The 22,626-nt window shown below is 26.7% G+C and overlaps 3 protein-coding genes across 3 annotated transcripts in view; 1 reads left to right on the forward strand and 2 right to left on the reverse strand.

Annotated features, from left to right (window-relative positions):
- Positions 1–22,626, reverse strand: part of LOC136985887 (serine/threonine-protein phosphatase 1 regulatory subunit 10-like) — a 660,716-nt gene that overhangs the window by 169,911 nt on the left and 468,179 nt on the right. The gene's annotated exons all lie outside the window — the stretch shown is intronic.
- On the forward strand, positions 513–21,784 carry LOC136985892 (endothelin-converting enzyme 1-like). The gene is made up of 21 exons (XM_067283276.1): positions 513–690; positions 4,776–4,892; positions 9,425–9,477; positions 10,648–10,803; positions 10,884–10,967; positions 11,039–11,220; positions 14,561–14,746; positions 14,825–14,896; positions 15,053–15,195; positions 15,511–15,757; positions 15,842–15,940; positions 17,312–17,389; positions 17,617–17,720; positions 17,807–17,871; positions 18,709–18,760; positions 18,830–18,909; positions 19,267–19,400; positions 19,481–19,546; positions 19,627–19,722; positions 21,419–21,489; positions 21,559–21,784. Exons 1-21 carry the CDS (start codon positions 650–652, stop codon positions 21,659–21,661), a joined length of 2,229 nt encoding a protein of 742 aa, XP_067139377.1. The 5' UTR covers positions 513–649; the 3' UTR covers positions 21,662–21,784.
- LOC136985903 (solute carrier family 13 member 1-like) overlaps positions 21,596–22,626 on the reverse strand; it is a 54,096-nt gene continuing 53,065 nt past the window's right edge. Inside the window, exon 8 of the mRNA XM_067283301.1 lies at positions 21,596–21,721. Coding sequence (XP_067139402.1) covers positions 21,707–21,721 — 15 coding nt within the window. The 3' untranslated portion in view covers positions 21,596–21,706. The remainder of the gene's footprint in view (positions 21,722–22,626) is intronic.

The following is a 22,626-nucleotide window of genomic DNA, read 5'->3' on the forward strand; positions in this document are numbered from 1 at the left end:
CATTACGTTTTTTTAAATATTTACAGTAAATTCCAAGAAGCCTGTGCAGACTCATGAACTTCTGACCCTTTAAAACCCGAAATAACAATAGTTTTCTTCTTCTCCTTAAAAGTATTATTAACTGACCTTTAGAAGAAAAATGTGAATGTGTTTTAAATAAATTTTCAGATGATAATTATTAAACATAACGTAAGTTATAGTTTATTCATAGAAATTTGTATAAAAGTAATAGAAAATAGAACTCTAATTTTATCAATCAAACAATATTGAAATAGCAACACAATTGCGGTCAATTAAAAACATAAGAATATGTAATAATCCAAACAAAAACATCTGACATGTAAAAAATTAATCTGTAAAGTCTCTTGTACTTCCTGCAGTTTATTTCTATAATTAAATACCGCTAATTGCATTCATAATGAATGAATTGATAGCTTGTATATAAAAATGCACTTAATTAAATAACAGCACTTACAAAGGATGTTTCTTTATAGCTTATTCTACGTCAAGGACAGAATAATTATTATAGTGATGTTTCAGTTGTGGTAAAGAAGTGTAAATATCAGTGGTTGCTTATGATTTACATATTGGAATATTGTTAGCTATTATATTCAACACTATTCCAATATAATCAATTAGATCAATTGGAATGAAAACTACGAAATCAAAAGAAAATTTTCTTCCAGAAAAGTAAGTTTGGTGTAGTCCTTTGTTTTTCGTTTATTAAATAACGAATAGTTTAAGCATAAATATTTTTCAAAGAATTTTTTTTTTTCGATTTCAGTTCTTATAGTAATAAACTGCTTATAATTTTATATTACGTATCAAATTAACTATTTTATAACATATATAATAACCATTATATAAATTATTTCTGTTATATATCAGTTATAAAAGTAACCAATATGAACTTCCAAAACGTGTTCAATTTTCAAATTTTCTATAAATAACTACGGTTGTGTTTAAAATTATATATTCTTTGCATAAATTTAGTTATTTTGATACTTGATAAACAGAAGAGATAAAGCTAAAGCATAAAAAGAGATGGAAAGGAAAAAAATTAATTCAACATATTTAAATGTGTAACGCGTGAATTGAATGTAAGCAGCAATTACACTTCATTAACCTAGTTTACGTATTGTTATCATTAAAAGTATACCCAATAATTTTTAATCACAATGGTATAAATGTTGATATAGTAGTATAATAAACTATTTCTTGAATAGTTTTTTAATACTTATGTTACTTATATCTTACTAAATACTTTTACGTAATAAAATCAGATAAAATTAAGAAACTGATATCATAAGTGTCACTTTTATTAAAATTTAACTAATGGGTAGCCATAATTAAACTTCCCCTGTTCAGAACACTCTGTAGATGTAACCGATAAGTGGACTGACGTCAAAATTGAAATACAAACATACTATGCAAAGGACACACAAAAGGATTTTTCAAAAATAAAAATAAAAAGTAGTTCAAAAACTTCTTCATTTTATGTCAAATAACAGGGAAAACGAATTTTTTTTCATTTTGCAAAGGACGTGCCTTCTGCAGAAGCAGTTTACTGATGTAAAGGACGTTGCTCAATGTGTGTTCCATTGTTTAGTTATAAAGGTTGAAGTTAATAAAAGCTGAAGTTATTCTTAATGTTTAAATAACAAATTAAAATGCCACTTTAAGATGGCCACCATTTAAATGCCACCATTTTTGTTATTTGCTGTGTTTGTTTTCTTTATGTTTACGTAAGGCGAAAGTTTTTAAACTCTTTTTTTTTTCTTTTGTTTGCAAAATCCTTTTCCGCATCTTTTGCATAGTTTGTACAGATTTTAACTAAATGTAAAATGTCTGTATTTCTTGAATTAATGGTGGAATATTTCTACTATTTCTATAGGGAAAAAAATTGTTTATTTTACTTTATAAACTTAACAAATTCTAATTACGAATATAATTTTAAACAATGTGTGAGAGTTTGTAGTTTTATTAGGTTACTGGCTTCTATGTACTGAACTTAGGTATGTTACTACCGTTAATTAAAGAATGTTTATAGATGGGTTGAAACTCCAATGTAAACTACAGATTCCAATTTGTGACTAAAATTTTATATAAAAAAGGACAAATTAATAGTAAACCAAAGTATCAAATCTTTATTTATTTTAAACAAATATAATGTTCAAATTTTAAAAATAATTAATAAAATATATTTTTAATATACTAGTATATAAAACTTCGTTTTATTCGTGATAAACAAAGATAACGTTATAAAATTTTTGTAAAACCTTAAATTAAAAATTAATAATAATAATTATAATTAACTGTACTTATCGACGTAAAAATTGAATAAGATTATTCTCAATATGAAGATCTTTAATGAAATTCCGTGTTTAATCTTTCTATAGAATCCAACATTTATTTATTTTACTTATCTTTAAGCATGAAAAAAATTTGTCGTTGACTCATTAATAATTATGATTTTATTATTCGTTCAGAATAAAATTAACGATTATTAAAGTAAAATAATAATATTAATGATAACAGAACAGGAAGAACTATAAGTAAGGTTATTTTAAGATAATTGAAATCATTAAATGATATTTTTCATTTTTACGATTTCATTTAAATCACAAATTTTAAGGATAACAATTATTATGCATTATAACGTTTTATCATTTAAATCATCAATGTTAAGGATAGTAACAATATAATGATTTTTCTAATAATCGTAAACTAAGCGAAAGACAGAGATAAAAAGAAACTTCTTCATTTCTTCCCGTAAACAATGAATTTAACTACGTAAACTACATAAAAATTTCAATAAACTTCGAAATAAAATATATATTAAAGATTAATATATATGAAAAACGATTATTAATATACAACGAAAAGAATTTACGACTCTCATAACATTTTAAATTTTAATTACAGAAATTAGAATAATAAATTATAATAAATAAAATTAGGATAATGAAACGTTTGTATAACAAATTGCTGATTAAGTAATTATAAATACATAGAAATGTTAAATTAAACATTACACTTTACTTTCAATTTATTTCGACTTATTCGCGTTTTGTGCTTAACAAAAATATAATAAAATTACGTAACTGTAAAAAGAGGGTTTTTTAAAAAGGAAATTAGCACGTTAGAACCTTCTTAGTAACCTCCATTAATAGTACGACATTAATCTTTTTAATTCTCTAACAGCTTTAATTAATATAACTGAAATAATTAAAGTGTATTACTGAAAGATTGTTTCATAATTTAAATAATCTAAATATTTATTAGGTAAGAATTAATTGCCTTTCTGTTGTTTTATTCTGATTTATTACTTATGATATTAATTATTATCATTATTTAACGTTACAGAGATTCATTTACTATAATAGTGTCTACGACTAATTTTTCATACCGTAATACTGTGTATTCATAACATAAGAGTGCGCTGATAAACTAATAAAATATAAATATAAATAATTAATATACAACTAATTCTGTAAATAGAAATAAAAAAATACTGATAATCAAATAAATATATTCTTAGATATTTAGTTGAATTCTTTCTTATTTTAAAATTATTTCCGTTCCGAAATTTCTTTTGTTTGCGTTGATTACAGCTCTTATTTGTTAATATTAAGACAAAATTTTAGAAATATTTTCTGTAATTTCCACGTAAGTAGACATAATTTGGATAATGATGTCAAATAATCTTTATCTTTACCAGGTTACAGTAATAAAAAAGTTCTTAAAATCGCCACAAGAATGCAAGATTTAACTACTTTAATACACCAAAACAAAATGGAAAATTAGAAATAGAAATCAAATATTAAAAAACTTTAATATAAATTTTTAACAATAAATTATATTCAAAAATATACATTAATAACATAATTTATCAATAGTTGTTTGATTGATTAAATAATTCGAGGAACAACTATTTCGTAAGCCAGTCACAATGATGTTTATTAATGACTCTAATTGCCCGTGGACAGAACGGGAAATCTAGATTCCTCGTGGCTCTAGAATAACAGACCATATTAATTTAATTAACGGATTTACAAACATTTTTAATGTTTGCAGTATTTACATCGTAATGAATAAATGGTAAGTTAAAATGCCTAAATCGCCATAGCCATATTCTTCAACGCTTGATTAATGTTTTACACGAACTATCTAAATTATTCATAGAAAATAGATATATGTATTTGATAAAAGCGAAAATCTAGAATATATAGCCATAATTATTGTATTCTTGAAATATATCACAAGTTTTTAATGTTTTATCTACCGTTCATTGTACATATCTGTTTATCACCAGTCTTATTATTCATTATTACAATTCTTATAGTATTGTTCGTCATAAAATTTTGCATTATACATATTTTTTATTTTCCAATTCATAGAATTAAATAGGTATCTTTCGTTATAGATTGTAATAACTAATAAAAGTTAGTAATAATTATAATTAATTCTTAATTTCTCACTCATATATTTCTTATTTTTATTTCTATTATAAAAGATATAGGCTAAATATCTTATTTTATACAATTTTATGTTAATCTTCTACTGAAAATTGTAAATTTTTACTACAATAGGATTAAAGAGTTTGTTAAAAGTTTATGTTGGAAAAAAAAAAAATTGTTAAATTTCTCAAAATCTTCACGAACAAAAGCAATAGAAAATTGAGTGAAATTATTTCATGTCAATAAATTTTTAAAATATTTCAATAGTTAATAAAAACTGATTTAAAAAATATTTATTTTATATATTTCTAATAGTAAGTGCATGATATGGAAGAGGAGAACTTGTTTGGAACGGTTTCTTATATTGGCTTTTCTGATCTTGTTGATTGCATTTTTTGCCATGATTGGACTATTACTGCATTTACAAAGTAAGTGAGATACAGAACTAAGTATTTATGAGACTACATTAAATTTTAATTACTGTATTTTTATGATAAAAGTATATACAGAGTATTACAAATATTTTCAGTACGATTTAACACTTATTTCGTTGATATGATCAACTTAAAACCTAACATTGCTTTATTTGGATAAATGTTTTAGAAAATTTCGTCTAATAAAAGATTTCGATAATATATTTTATTTAATTCTTTTCACCCTTTAATTTGGACGTATTAGTCGTTAACCATTTAATATAAAAAAACGAAACATCCAAAAATAACTAGGTATATTTATTTATGATTTAGCTTCTATTTTTAAGTTTTATCATTTACAAGTCGAAAGGCCCGATGTAGGCATCGGGGCATACTTTATTACAAATAAAAATAATAATATACTAAGTATTATACTGTAAAAATATAAAATATAAAATAATTTAAATAATAGCTAGGGGCGCCCCTAGTGGCCGTTTTTGGCATACCGTGACAGAAAGAGACTGCTCATTTTTTCAGCTTTATATAGTAGATTCATACGTTAGAATTATTTAAATATCAAATATTTTATAATAATTATGTACTGAAAAACTTTGAATTCTATATATATATATGAGGAGGAAGAGAGAAGAGTTTGATAATAAAAAAAAAAAAAAAATCTCGCTAAACAATTTACAGGCAAAACAAACCTGAAAAGAACTATGGGCAACATTAACAGTTACAAATTATAGTATTGCTGTGTATTCAAAGCATATTTTGATATCTTTGTTGAAGTTGAATACTCTAAACTTGAATTTACTATAAAATTGAACTTAAATACTTAAGAATTGGTTTATCAGTTTTGAAAGAACAGACTAATTGGATGTTCTTAATAAAAAAATCGAAAGTGGATGAAAGAGGCCGAACACTTCCTTCCACTTTCAATTATTTTATTAAGAGTTGAGTGAGTATTTTAACTAGACAAAAATATTTTGTACTGATCTTCAGATGGTCTATGACTTTTAACTATGTCGTTATCTTTTATATTATAAAAGATGAGATTTGCCTCCACATAAAGGGAGGATTGGGTATGCATGGTACCCTAACCAACTAATTAGCCCATTACCCATTGCTTACAGCCGTGATTCTCAAAGTGGGTGTCGCAAAAAATATTTGGGATGTCGCTGAAAAATTGATGCTATATCAATTTTTAAAAAAATGTTTTATAAATTTACTATGGATGCATGTTTAGAAATAATAGAAACAAAAAATATATAAAGTAATTTTACTTAAATAAATTGCACATATAAATAATAAAAACAGTATAAATATTTTAATACGAGCCTAAATATAATATTCATAAATTTGTGCGCTATTGGGGATTTCCCCGAGTTCCACTCTCAGCCTAAACTATGATAGAACAACATTGTCATTTGGAACGGTTTTCGCTAGCAGCGTTGCGTCTGTAGGCAAGTCGAGTTAGAAATACAGTAGAGCGTCGTTATCCGAAAATCGATCAACCGGAAGCTTTCAGTCGGCAAATTTAAATTTCTGCTGGGTGCTGTGGCGCTGCAATATTTGGCTATGTTTTGGCTACTCTAATATTATTTTAGTTGGTATGCGTTTTTAGCTGGCAGCACTGGAGCGACCATGAGAGGGTACTTAACTCCCTTCCTCCGGGATGTTTTCCTACACATACTCATTCTTCGGGGGTCGTTTGAAATTTTTAAGTGCAAAAGGGGGTCGCGGACCAAAATGCTTGAGAAACACTGACTTACAGTACACACTAATGCCATTGTATCTAGTTATTACGCAGCAGATGCGATATAGCCTGGTTAAATGTTCGTGTTTACACCCGGAGTCATCGAGGAAAGGGGAATTGGGGATTTTTGCCCCAGCCGGAGAAAACTTGCGGGATCATAGAATTATTAACGTTATTAATTAAGATTATTTTTACTAACAAAAACTAAAATCTTTAAGAGTGCATTTTATTAATAAACAAACACTCTATATATTTATAAAACAATTACTATGTGTTCAAATAAAGACAAAAAGAGCTCGCTGTACCCCGGACCTTATATAACAGCTCTACGGCTCTTTCTACAACTGTATGAAATAAATAGTCTGTTTTAGTTTTAAAATCACGTAATCCACCTCACTATTCATTAGCTTATGTTATTAAATTGTCGAAATATTCCGTTAACAATTATCGTAATCCTCGTCTGTATGATTTTTATACTAACATAATTGTTCTGCTTTGCCCAAAGAAATTCTATGTTAATCGGAAAAATTTTGTTATGAGTAGATAATAGTGTATAGTATAAATTTTCAATAATAATACAGAAATACTGTAAAATAATTATAACATTATACACGACAAATCCACCTACAACTTATAAAATTAAAGATGACAAACAAAAAGTGAACTTATTGAAATGGATAGTCTCTTGTTGCCAAAAAATGGAAATTGATTAACCAAGGCGCTAATTTTGGAGTAATACTGTTATAACATGCAGTCTGTGCTTTTGTTTAATTTTTAAGAAAGTAAATTGAGATTTGAGAGAATACGATTTTCTTTTATTTAAGTAGAAAACTTCTAATTTTAGACGTAAGATCACATCTGTTGTTATTATTATTAACTATTAAACTCATTTATTTAACTTTGTATCATATCCTTAAATCTTGCAACTCAAATTTCATTTACGTCTAATTGAAATAGAAAGCTGGGACATTGATGGGATACTTTAGTCCGATGACAATGCATGTTAATAATATTTAAAAGAGGCATCCCATTCCCACATCCTTCCCACCATCAAAACCTGATAAACATAACCAAATGTAAAATTTAATAATGACATATCTGTGTAAATGCACTATAATAATTCATGTGGTGGGTAGGAGCTACCCAACATCCCCCAATTACTATCTCGAAAATCATAACTTTAATTTAAATATATTACAATAAAAACTTCCCCCCCATTCTGCAAACGTTTTAACCAAACTGCGCGCCACAATAAAATACTGCTTTAATTTTTGTCACTTATAATTAATTTAAATCTAATTATATTTTTTAATTAAATAAGCTCAAAATAAAATTTTTAACTAAATAAATGAAACATTTCCTGTAAATTAGACTTATTAAGATTAATTAATTGAATAGCCGATGTATCTGGACCAGCAGCGGAGCGACTTGTGAATGGAACTGACATTTCGCTTTCAAAGTAAAAGTATCATCTAATTCATACTTTTAAAATTTTCACATTAAAATTGATATAATGAAATGTTTTTATGTAATCAATCTGCATCTATGCCAGTAGGCTACTTGTAAAAATCGCTGCTGTTTAAATATATGAATACAATTTTTTACTATAAAAATTTGTTCGAATAAGACATTCAAATGTCGAAACAATACAAAATAAAGCAAAACATATGCGATGCGTTGTTTGTGTGAGAGCCCGGATTATGTCAATTATCAAAAAATTTGGGAAAAAATTTTCCCACGACTGTTAAATGTTAGAAGATATGATGGTGTCTTTCGTTGGAGTCACTTCTTTTTATCGGTGACACGTCGAATGTGTCACCAGGAACTTAAAAACAAAAATCAGTAATAGACGTGGAGATTTATATTACCAAAAAAAGGCAATAGAAAAAAGAGGGGAGGACCCCCAAAATAAAAGGCAAAGTCCGATAAAGACACAAGGAGTTCGTCCATCACAGAGAGTCTGTCGTCATCGAAAGTTCGCCCTCGCCGGAGTTACTTGAGTGCTCGGATATATTACCTAAGTGACTTTCCTTCCTTCGACAACCCTTCCGTCGCCTGAATTGGCCGAACATTAAGACATTCAGACCTTGCCCAGTATACGAAGACCAACCGATCAGCAACGAAGCGCATCTTCAGATCCTCTACAAGGTATCTACGTAAACTCTGTAAACTTTCTCTCTCAAGAATAGGATTCACGAATAATAGTCTTTAATATACTGAGCCTTTATATATACTACCTTATGAACTATAACAAGGGATAGCTTAAATGTTTGACCTTCCAATTGCAACAGCCTATGTTTAGTCTATTTGTAAATAGCTTATAGTTAAGAAGCGGAGAGTTGTTATTGTAGGGGGCGCTTCGCGCATTGTCACATTTGTAATTTTTTGTAATTCATCTTTGTTATTTAGTAGAATTTTGCCACAAATGAAAATTTCATAATCTTCCAACATCATCTTGTATTTTACAACTTATATATCTAAGACTTACTTTCATATATTTTAAAGCATTTTATATGATTAAATTGTAGTCTGTTACTTTAACCAAAAGTAATATGATTAAAAATTCCGTATACAATATTGTTTAATGCATTATAAATAAAACAATATAAAAACATCATTGTATATTGATATAAAAATTTAAAATAGTTTTCATACGTTACTTATTTCTGTTGTCGTAATTAGAAATTGTCTTGGAATTATACTTTTTTAATTTTCATTTTTAATACTTTCATTATATTTTAAGAATCTTATTTATAATAGATATTTTACTTAAAAATTTTTACAGACATGAGTAATAATACATCAAGGAAAGAAATTTGTTCTAATCACATTTGCAAATATCGAGGTAAGAATGGTTTTTTTTTTATAAGGTAAATTTATATTATAAATTAGAAGAAACGTAGGTTTTCATGACTTCTTCCTAGGCTATTTTTAATTCTTACAATTTTAAAAGTGAAGAATAATTTGCATAAAATTTAATTTAAAGTAGGACTAGTTGTTTTTATAATTAACATATAGTCTGTACTATATTCTAGATAATTATTAATTAAAAAATTATTTAAAATATTCAAAGCATAAATTCTCTTAAATGTCATGTTCCTTGCCAAACTACAGTAAATTAACATATTAATTCATACAGATGGCTGGATGGTTAAGTTATCAGCCTACCGTTATGAGGGACCCAAAAACGTATCCAGCTGAGTCGAAAAACCCCAAGTATTATGTCATCCCGGATATGTCAGACAAGTCATTCAAGAATTTTTTGCGTGGGGCCCTCCCGTCTGCCCCATTGCAGGCCTGGCAGAATCTATTATGGGCCTAATAAAATGTCCCTCCTCGTGCCAAAAAAAAACTGAATGAGTGTTAATATTAATGTAGTTTATTTTAATGATTATTATAGTAATAATCAATCGTTAAGAATATATTAAATAAAATTGTATTAAAAAATAATGATCTTTGAGGATGAGAGAAATATTAAAAACATTAAAAAAGCATTTCATAATAAATGAATAGGAAAAGCGTTAATGTGTTAATAATATTTATAGAACTAAAGTATATTTTTTTTGGAGTTTCTTTCCGTCTCGTGAGTACTAAGAGGACCTTTTTAGTCATATCCATCGCAGATTCGGCCAAATTGTGGTGAGGGCTAGGACCCAACACATTCGGTACGGGTCCACATAAAAATATTCCTGGGGGTTTCGATCATGCGTATTCGTTTCCGAGTCCCATAATGATAGGATAACATCATAATCGACTCGGCCATCCCGCTGTCGGTTATGATGTCAGCGATACTATTATTAAATTACCACTTATCGACATGTGATTATAATTATATATTAGTTTAAAATGTTTAAGTTTTAGAAAGTTATTTTATTTGTTCATTTTAACTTTTTTTTGAATTGCATAATTTGTTTCCGAAAAACACTTTCAAGAGACTAATACTAAGCTTAAATCTAGTTATATATATAAAAAAGTAGAATTTAATTTAATTTTTATTAACATCGTAAAATTTCAGCTGGTTCCATTTTATCAAATATGGATTTCACAGTTGATCCATGCAAAAATTTTTATGAATTTGCTTGTGGATCTAATCAAAAATACGAAAATATTTATGACGACCAGATACGTGTACTTCATAATTTACAAAATTATATGATTTATTTAGGAAAAGGTAACTAAAGAAGTGCATTTTATTTAAATTTGTTTTAGTTAGTATTAAAATTTAAACCTTAACCAATAATCTTAATTTAGAACAATTAGAGAAGCCAGATGAAGAAAGTGATCCGAGTTTTGTGAAAAAGGTCAAGAAATATTATGAATCATGCTTAACTAAACGTAAGGTTTGAAAATTTAAAACATCGTGAATAGAAGAAATAATATATATAATGTTTTTACTTAAATTGTAGCTACTGTACTTAAAGAAGTAGTTGACGCACTCTTGTACGAAATGAACTTGGATGTTTGGCCTCAGTCTCCAAAAGATAATTCAAAATCGACAATAGAAGATGCAGCAGCTGCCGCAATCATTTATAAGGGATCTGGATTATTATTCCGTTTCACTGCAAATTCAAACGACCCTAAAATTACCGTACATTTTGTTATTCTTATTTTAATCACTTTCATATAAAAATATTTTAAAATTTTAAATATTCACATTTATATTTTAAAGTTTAGCATAAAAATGTAAATATTTAAAATTCTCCGCTGATTTTCATCCATTAGAATTAGTCATAAATTGAACCATATACATTTATATAAATATATAAATACATGTATATATATATTAAATAAGTGTCGTTCTCAAACGTTCGTGGCATTTTAGATGGCTACTCTTCCCCTGTATCTCGTTGAGACAGGGATTTTTTGTTGTTTTTATCTCTCTTAAAACTTAAGTTGTCTTAGTTCTGAATCTCTCTTAATATTATCACAAGAAACTAATAAAAAAAATAAACCTGTGTGAATATATAGATACTATTTAAAACAGTACTCTGTATGTTAACTACTAATATAATTATCATTATAGATGTTAAATGACATCCATTACCACAAACTTTAATTGAATACGTTTCCTATGATAAAATTTAAAACAAAACCTTTAGATACGATAACATTTTCTATTTACATTGATATAATCCAGAGCAGTTTTGATTTAACCATTGATATTATTAATCAATGGGATGAGTTGAAGTCCAAGTACGCGCGATTCCAAAATCCGAGTAGTGAAACTAGAAAATTTAGTAGTCAGGATGTAGATTCTGAGGTGAAATCTCTGAATTGTTCTGCAGTTGTGAAAATCTTTCAAACTTTCATTATGATAGAATCTTGTGAAAAAGTATGATAAAGTTGTCAAGTTTCTTTATTTTTTCCTTTAAATTTCTAACAAATGCAATAATTTTACTAAACAATTAAAAAATATGAGTCTTATATATCAAATTGAGTTTTTAGAATATGCAAAAGAAACGTCAGCACAATAAGAAACGACGATCTACTTACGGGAATCTGGTTTAAATTCATTAAACGAATTTAATTTTATTTTATGAAACAGTGTCCTTTTCCGTATTTTTGACTTACTAAACACTACTTTTATAGTGTATTTCGAAGACACCTGCAAGTTTTCCATCAATTATCTTTATTTAGTTGAGTCGACTCAACTAAATAAAGATAATTGATAGAAAACTTGTCAGGTGTCTTCGAAATACACTATAAATCTAGTTTTTAATAAGTCAGAAACGAATTTAAGGTAATTCACTCATAGTTTGTAATAAGGTTATAGATATTTAAAAAATAAGAACAATTAGAATTAAAATATCAGAATCCAAGCAACAGATAACAAATAAATAATACTAAAATTACAAAAGGCGCATCGAAAGTATGTAGTAAAAATGTCAAAATAAATCATAAAATACATTTTGAAATATTATAGTTTAAGAGCCCAGAGTTAAAATAAAGTTAAAATATCATTTAATGAAACATCATAACATTAAAAACGGTTACTAATAAATTGGCTTTGTTAAAGTCACAAATAAAAGTAGAATGTGATAATAGCAAATTTATGAAGCAAAATAATAATGCTGTAGATAGATAGTAGTTCGAATTAATACAGCAGACTATATCTAATCCGATTAGCAATAATACTCTTGTCTATTACCCGGCATATTCTTCAGTGTTAATTTCCTAGGCGTTTCTTGATTTCACGAAAATGTACCTCATGTCACACATCCTGTTTCCCTGTTTAATCGGGTCTCAATTTTGTGTACAGTATTACATTTTAGTGTGCCTTATTGTTTGCTCGCCCGCCGCCGCAAAGAATCCATACCGAAGAGCGACAGGTCACATCATTCACTGCTTTTAGGCAGGCTTTAGGCCTACACATTCTCGCTAATCCGGTACCCATCTGCCCAAGGAATGGCCGATTATTGAATACCTATTGTATTTAAATACTTAGAAGGCGGATGACAAACATTTGCAATTAGCAAGGCATGAAGAATATGCAAAAGCAATAATTTTTTGTCTTCATCTCGCAAAAAGACTCACAATAGCATTACAAACATTTATTCAAATTTCATTACATCTTTCGGCATACAAATTTTCATCACTGTTGAATAATAAATACCTAATAAGCGATAAATTATATGAACATAACAAGACACAATTAATTTAAATCTCTTACTGAATACAAACATTAGAAATATTTTATAGTAAATGATAACATTTATTGAGATTATACATAAAAATAAATTTTGAGATTACATATACAATTATATTTACTAATACAATACAGTACAATTGTATTGTACCGCTGTATCAAACTGCTGTCCATCACAATTTACACAGCTTTGAAGTCTACATTTCACCATTCCACGCTTTCACAATGTTTTGCACAAGTATCTTTGTTTATTAATTAGTTGAAATGCATCTCAGATGTAATTTTTCAACCATAACCAAGTGAAATATGCACCATTGTTATAGTATAACACTAACACAAACCCTATTCCACCTACTTTAAACCTACTTTTGGTTCACCCTGTATAAATCTGTAATGTCGCTTCGATTTTTCGCATGTTTTTTAAAAATATAAATATCAAGTCTGTTCCTTTTTACGGAAATATTTTTTTCGTGATTTCTAAATTTTTTTCAGCAATTTTAAATATAAGTTGTATATTTATAATATTTGATTTAAAAAACACGGAATTTTATTTTCAAATTATTTTTAGTACTGAATGGTGTAATTATGCTCAAAATCGCCTATTTTATTCGTCACCTGAATTATCAGTTATGCCATCTTGTAACATATTTTTTACAAATATTTAGTTGCAAAATTTATTTATAGTTTCTAAATAGTAACTTTAATAAAAGTCTTGGACGTTTCTAAAGTATGAATCAGAGAAGAAAACACTAAACTGGACAATAATTCTATCTTCGTCCATAGTGTGTCCTTTATCAGAATGTTCACACTCAACTCCTTAAAAGTCGGTTCCTTTTTCTTACACTCGATTACTTAAAATGCATTTCGGATTTAACAAAAAAAATTATTTTTTTGGTTTTTTAATAAAAACCATAAAAACACAAGATAAACACTAAAATTTCTATTTAAAAACACATTTTAGCATGAAATCTACTAACCGATGATCCAACGTTTCTGGCTATTGTCTGAAGACCTCCATAAATTATAGCCTCTAAAACATCCTCCTCTCAACGTATGTCATCCAACAGCTTTATTTCCAGCTGTCGGACATCCTGCATGTGAAGATAGAACTACAGACCAGTTGAAAGTGTTTTTAATGGAGAAGGTTACTTAAGAACTGAGATTCTAAACAATATTTATTAGCAATTTTATTTATTAACATTTCATTAATTTTTATTTTAAGCTTCTGTGTAAATTTAAAGATAAAATTATTAACTGTAAGTACATATTTTAAAATTTTTAGCTGAAGTTGGGAATTACTACTGTTTTACCAGATGTATTATTAAAGACATCCGAAAAGAAGTTTATAAAGTTAAAAGAACAATATTCCAGTCTTATGAATTACATATTCGATAAACTTGATTTATCGTCAGAAGATTCCGCTAAATATGTCGAAGAAATGATTACATTTGAAACATCTTTGGCAGAAGTAAATCAAAATTTCAAAATATATAATTTTTCATATTATATATTCCACTTTATAATGTATTATACTTTTAATGAATAGATCCAGGAAACAAATCGCGAACATAATTCAATAAATTCTACAATTTCAGAATTACAATCTAAATGTCCTCAGGTAAATAATTTATTCTAAATATTTTCCCGAGATTATTTAACGAATGTAATTTACTTTACTTTAAAAAACCGTCGTTAGACTCTATTTTATTTGCTGTCTATTAATTAAATTACATTTTTAATTTTAAATATTTATATTTGTTCTGTTTAAAAATAGATTAAATGGAAACAGTTACTGAAACGTATATATGAATATATTTATCATCCTGAAGATTACACTGAAGAAATCCTAATAGAGATATCTAGTAAAAAATATCTGGATGATATGTGTGAATTAGTCGGCAACACCACAAACAAAAGGTTTTACTTTTTTATAAATACAACAATATTTTAGACAATTTATTCTTTTTTAACGTCCTTTATTCTAATGTTATGAAATTCAAACGTAAATTAAAGCAATTATTTTCTTCAATTCTTTAATACATAAAATTATATTTATAAATGTTTTATTATTATTTACTTTTTAAAAAATTTAAAAAAAAATCAACTATTGAAACATAAAACTAATTCCCAGAACTGTTTAATAGTATTAATTAAATATCGTTATATTTAGTAACTATATTGTGCAATATATATCCACATATGAATTTAATAATATGAACATTATGTTTGCAGTGTTATTTATAATTTGCTGTTGTGGAATGTCTTCATTCGTTATCTGCCCCGTTTTGATTACTTCTTTAGAGAGCTTTTAATTGATATTAAGCGATTCCTGGGGTTTTATGAGAGATTTTATCAACCACTTTCCGGTGTTCATAAATTAATATGGAAATCCTGCATTCAAGATATGGAATTATACATCCAGAAGGTATTAAACTACATGATGATAAAATCGATGAATCCGGAAAAAGACATTAAAGAGGTAAATTAACAAAAATGATCAAAATGATTAGTTTTTATTTTAGTTATTCTAAATTTACATGAAAAACAACGCTATAATTTTTAGGTTAGTGAATATACTGATCGTATTTATGAAGAGATGATGCAATTGTTTTCTGAGGATGATTGGATGGATGATTACAGTAAAAACATTACCAAAGTTAAGGTATTTCACATTTTCGAGGGAATTGGTATTATTATTCTATTTCGATAATTAGCGACACAATTCTTATGAAACTTTATTCTTATGAAAAATTACTCATTCTTTTTCTCCTTCAGTACGTAACTATAATAGTAGATATACACATATACGTACACTACACGTATAAAAAGGATACAACAATTTCCAATAAAGTTTCCGTTTTAACATTTTCTAAACAGGAAAGCTAAAGAACAGCAATTGATAACACACAAAATTTAAGTACTTTACTAAATACTTAGATATTTTTGAATTTTATATTTTTGTTTACTTAATGCAATATTTCTATTAATCTATGAAATTTTATTTTTCATTTATTCGTTATATTTTTCAATTATAGATTACAATATTTTTCAGATAACTCTGTAAATACTTTTTGTAACCATTCATCATTTCGTAAAGTTATACTATAGTGAAATTATTGGTAAACATTTCATTTTATTAATTTATAATTTATTTTACGAAAACATTTTCTTAATTTGTATAATAATCATTCTAAACTTATTAATAATTTAAAGTACAGAAATTAAACAATTCTGGCATTTAAATTCATTCATTTTTTCTACAATACATAGTAAAACTCTGTCTATGAGAAGAAAAAAAATTAACTTTTTCCTTCTCATAGACTTTGGAATTTTTCCTTTTTAGATTTTTTTTTCCTTCTCATAAATGAGACTTTTGTGCCGCAATCTGACCTTATTCGTACGATTTTGCATCTTATTTTCTCTTCTCACTAATATCAACTGATTTAGTTGCGGCAAATTATTATCCAAATAATAGACAATTTCTCGAATAAATACATTCTCTTTCAACTTAGAGTGTTCACTTCTATTCAATAATAAAGATTTCTTAATTAATAAATTTTAGGTCTTTATAAAATTGATTATATATATAAAGATCTATAATTTAGGTCCTTAATAAACTATTATGGAATAAATCTTATTTACATTTTATATTAATATATTACTGATAATCTATTGTTAAACATTTTCGTCTATTTACTAGAAACTAATCTAGACCCATAGGAAATTTTAACTAAAAAGAGTGATCTGTTAGAACTTGCAATTTAAACTATTGTATCGAATAAGAAATATCGAAATATTTTATTTATAAATAACGATTAATAAATCAAATATTAATATTACTTCAAATAAATTTTCTTAATTTTCAGACAGGTTTACTTCGCTGTTTTAACGATTTTTCTGGAGTAGTTTTAGCAGTTTGTAAAAAAAGTTATTATAGAAAATCCATTTTACAATAATTAAAGTTCAAATAATGTAAAATAAATCACGTAAACTTTTCAATTCAAAATAATTAATCATTTATTATTTTTTATAGCTAAATAATATTAAACCTTTCATCGGATATGAAAAAATATCATTGGAGGAGGATTTTTTAGATTTAATTTTCGACAATGTAGGTAGAAATACATACAGTATTTTATTTTATGAATTTCAATAATTTGAAATAAGTTTGTCTAATTTTAATTCCTGTATCTACATTAAAAATATATATATATGTTAAGATAAATAACTTTAAACGTTAATTACATAAGCAGAGTTATTTTGAAAAGTTTTCCACGGAAATAAATGTTAAGAAAATAAAAATACTTATTTTTGATTTAATATTACAATTTCTTTCAGATAAATATCACTGACAATTACATCCGGAACATATTACATGTGAAAAATCAGAACTTTTTGAATTATATGTATAATCCAAATATAACATCTGTGCTACGTAAAGAGTTGGTAGAATAATGCTAGTTAAATTCAATTACATTTTATAACTGGCATAAATTAATATATATATATATATATTTTATTTTTATAGATACATACATCAACCTATTGGAGCTAATGCGTATTATTCAGAGAGGAATTTTGGTGGAAGATTAGGTAACATTTTTGAAATTTACAAAAAGTAATTAAATTAGTGAGAAAATTATAAATAAAAGTAATAATAGTCGTTGACATTCGGGTAACTTTCTCTTTTATAAATAATATACATACTGTGCGAAAGTGTAAGTTACATTTTCGTTCTTACAAACGATTTCGGTTATCGTACGGTGACGCTTCTTCTAGTTTTGGATTCGATAACACCAAAATCATTTGTAAAAATTAAAGTTTAATTAATGTCGGTTTAATGTTTTATGCATTTTAATATATTCCCAAATAAAAGTAAAACTGTCTTATTAAAATACGATAGTTTTACTTTACAATCAAACGAAGTGCCAAATCAAATAAAGTTCTGTTTCCACAGTCAAAATAATTTATTAGTTTATAAATCGTTTGGAAATAGAACTTCATTTACAACTGTAATGTTTGGTACTCCATTGCTTTTTGTTTTCTTTAAGATTGTTGACTGTTAGCATAGCTTTGCAGAATTGATCACTTGGTAACTCTTAGGTGATTGATTGATCAGATAGACTTTATTAATGAGAAGAACGAAAATACACTTAGGATCGATGAGGAGCAAAAAGCCCTATCTTTTACAGATCTGGAGAAATATACTGTATAAGCTGGTGACAACTGGACAATTAAAATAAGTAAAACCTGTAAAAACTGTTTTTAAAAAAATACTTTCGGACACAATTTTAGGAGCTTATTACTGCTTGTACTAGTATTTGACACGACTTTAGTATATTAATATAGATCTAACAATATCGATTGTGTTCTCAAAGCAACCAAATTCCAATTTCCTGCATTTTTAAATTATTTATTTTATAATTACAGCAATCTCGTTAGGAATAATGAATCCTCCATATTATAATTACGATTCACCCAAGTAAGTGATTTTATAATTTTTGTCAGAAATCATGATGTATTTTTAATTTCATTCTAATAATAATTTCAGATATCTTAACTTTGCTGGGATAGCTTTTGTAATTGGTCACGAATTTTCCCATGGATTTGATATTTTAGATGTTATTAATGGTAAAATTATAATATATTTTAATACTTAGATTTTGTTAATTGAATATTTTAAATTCACCAGTCGAAAGGTCCCCATCGGGGCATACTAAATTACAAATAAAAGTAATAATGTACTGAATATTATACTGAAAAAATGTAAAATAAATATAAAATAATTTCTATTGTTAATTTAAATAATAGCAATGGCCTTCGTGGCCGTTTTTGGCATACCGTGACAGAACCCAGTTTTTCGGCTTTATATAGTAGCTTCACAATTCTGTTCTTCGATTTTTTAAAATAAAACACGATGAAGCCTTTTACAAAATTTTTAAAAGATTTTTGTAATTTAACTATCAATTATTATTTTTTTATTTAAAGAAAGAACGGAAAATTCGACGAACAGAAATGAAAACGAAATTAAATGGCCTGAAGAATTTTTACAGGAATATAAACGCAGAAAATATTGTTTAATACATCAATATTCTCAACTTCCCTTAGAAGGAAATACGACGGTAGATTTTCATAAAATTCTTTATATTATAAATTAATTGCTTGAAATATTAGAAAGGTATAACTAATAAATTTTTTTCAGGTGGACGGTCACGCCACGATACGCGATAATATTGCAGATAATAATGGATTAACTGTGTCTTTTCGGGTAATAAATTTAACACAAAAAATTTTAAAATAATTTAGTAATACATAAAGATAAAGCTATTAATATAATTATTTTCATAGGCTTACAGAAAATATCTTAAACAACACGGCGAAGAACCGCATCTTCCAGGGCTTGATTTTACCAATAAACAAATGTATTTTATTGGATATGCTCAGGTAATAAATGCGTAAATGATAAGCTTTTCAAATATTAAATATAAAATATTGTAAAGCGTAATTGTATGAATAGCATTAGTAGGTCTACTATATTTATAAAAATGCACGTAACCTTATTTTTAATTTAGAAATTAATTTGCTTGAAAAAGCCGCGAGCATTCTTCAATAAAACTTTTTTAAATCAGAACTACAATTACTACTAGAAAGTTTTCAGAATATTTTCTATAAAGGAAGGAAATTAAGATACTAGTTTAACTATCCTTGAAATGACGAGAATTTTCGTATATGGAATTTTTTTTGCATAACAGAACATAAGATATTCAATCTCTATAACAGAAACTATTTTAAGAACGATTTTAATTCTTTAAGTAAAATTATATATTTTTTAAAATAAGTTTAAACAATACTATTATTTTTCAGAATCGTTATAAGTTACTTAATATAAATTGGAATTATTAGATTTGTTGTTTCATAGGAAAATAAAAGAATAAAAAATCTTAGAAAAAGTCCAGCAACTAGTTTCTTCACATTCCCGGCAACATTTGTTGGTGACATATTTTATGATATTTTGTTAAAAATACTTTTTATATAATTATTATAAAACGTCAAAAATGTTAATTTTAAGAGTAGGGATAGGTTTTATAGAAAATTGTAAATGCTAATAACGAATAAAATCGTCATTAAGTCTGACCATATTGGAGATACACAGGACCCCTTTTATTTCTCCATCCCTCGACCTTTAATCACCAAAATTTAATAGCATTACTCCTCCTAATGAACAAACCTCGCTGCAAAATTTCAGAAATTTTCAACAAAAAGCACAGGAGTTATTAAGTTTCAAATAGGGTAAACTGAATGTGTGTGTGTGTGTGTGTGTCTCACACACTAACATCCTTACATACAAACAAAACCAATTTTTTTTTTTTTTTTACATTTCGCGACGCTTTAAGGTTCCCTGAATCCAAAAACGTAAAAATTTTGGGGGTTATTTTTTGACGATCGCCATACTTTCCCTCTGTTATACTTGTACATAACAGCCGAGAAGATAAAAATGCTAGCTGAAAATATAAATAGGAAGAAGTAGTTAATAAATTAAGCAAGATAGCAAATTGTTTAACCCAACTCAGCGTAACTGATATTACCAATTATACCATCAACCTACAATTAAATATTTTAAATCACAAAAATCTATTTTGTGTTACTCTATTCAAGTTTTCATTCTAAAACAATCTTTTTAATTACATACCAAAGCCAAAATATTTTAGACTAAATCCCAGAATCAGTTTTCTAATTTTCCGTCCTGTGAGCAATAAGAGGGCCTATTTTCAAGCCCTTAGTAAGTTTGGCTATGCCTTCATTGGAACAGCCGAGTGAGGAGCAACGTGGCCAACAAATAACCTCCCGAAATTTTTTTAATATTAAGCTATTCGTTTACAGAATCACATTCTGAGTTCCAAATTTCTTCAAACTCTTTCTGAAGTTTGAATTATTATTTTGTCTTTTCGTTCGAGAATTCACAGTTGTACGAAATTTCTCAAATCTTGTGTTACTTTCTTTGTAATCATATTTATACATTGAAATATATAATTTTCAAACTTACATTTCCTATTAAATTAAAATAAAATAATAAATTTTTAAACATAATATTTATATTATAATTGATACGTTTTCGAAATTACAAATTACTACATTATAGATTTGGTGCGAAATAGTAGAATCATTAAAGAAGACATTTGAATTTGATGAACACAGTCCTGGTAAATACAGGTAAGGAAACATCAACTAAAAAGTAGCAAATTATTTATAATTAACTCCTACTTATTTTTTTTTAATCAGGCTTCTTATACCTTTAATGAATTCTCCGGAATTTTCTGAAGTTTTCAATTGCCCCTTAAACAGTTATATGAATCCTGAGCACAAGTGCAGAATGTGGGGATAGAATTATTATTCTCATAAGTGTCATCAACATTGAAAAATTCAATTATTAGACGATGTTGCGCTAAAATTTGATAAAAATATTTTCTAAAGAAGTGCAATAAATAAAATATATTAAATCTAACTACATCTAATGTTTCATATTGTATTAGCCATATTATATAAGCTTAAGAGGAAATTTTATTCTTAAAAAGTTTGAAGTTTTCAAGAAGCATAGTTCAATTGTGCTTCTTGACAATTAGTTTTAGAATAGTATTAATTTGTTTAAACTCCCATGTTGATAAAACTGAAGCCACTTTGACTTTAATTTTTCTTTTCGAGTAATTAAAATAAATCTAATTCAAATAATTTATGTTTTTTAAATTCTAATTAAAATATAGACGATTTGCTCATAACAAGACATATTTAATTAAGTAATTTATTTATATTTATTTTCTTAACACAATGTTGCCGTTCAGAACGTATCACACAGGAAACATTTTCAGAGGAAAAAGGTTGGTTTATTGATGTGAACGGATGTGCATTTCGGGCTTAACGTCCATCTTCAGTCCTATTATTACATATTTACATATTTATCAGCAAATTGATTACAGGTATTTACAGAATGCATTGAAAAAATTAGGATACGTGTACGATGGTTTATACAATAAAATTAATTACCTGAGATAGTGACAGTTAAACCAACATGACTCGTAAGAAGATATACACGTAGTTGAAAAAGGAAAAAGGAGTTAAAAATTCTTTTGGCTCCACACATATATACATTAGGATAGTATTACATGTGCTAAAATAAAAAACGGGATAAACTTAAATCTAAAATTAAGTATATATTAAGAGGCAGAATTGTTCTAAAATATAAAATAATAACAAACTACCTGTATGGTGGAAAATAATTCTGATGAGATGTACAGAGAACATAGACAAGATATGAGAGGTTAAAAAGAAGTGAGTGATCCTTGTAACATTCGC

The sequence above is a fragment of the Centruroides vittatus genome, unplaced genomic scaffold, assembly GCF_030686945.1.
Source record: "Centruroides vittatus isolate TY-2023 unplaced genomic scaffold, ASM3068694v2 contig_980, whole genome shotgun sequence".
In the NCBI taxonomy this organism is placed as follows: domain Eukaryota; kingdom Metazoa; phylum Arthropoda; class Arachnida; order Scorpiones; family Buthidae; genus Centruroides; species Centruroides vittatus.

What these genes read in the sequence shown, in the direction of transcription:
- LOC136985892 (XM_067283276.1), top strand. Translation starts at nt 650, where the DNA reads ATGAAAACTACGAAATCAAAAGAAAATTTTCTTCCAGAAAA. An exon ending in TGAATCATGCTTAACTAAAC is followed by an intron (nt 10,968 to 11,038) that starts GTAAGGTTTGAA and finishes CTTAAATTGTAG; the next exon opens with CTACTGTACTTAAAGAAGTA. An exon ending in CGGAAAAAGACATTAAAGAG is followed by an intron (nt 15,758 to 15,841) that starts GTAAATTAACAA and finishes TATAATTTTTAG; the next exon opens with GTTAGTGAATATACTGATCG.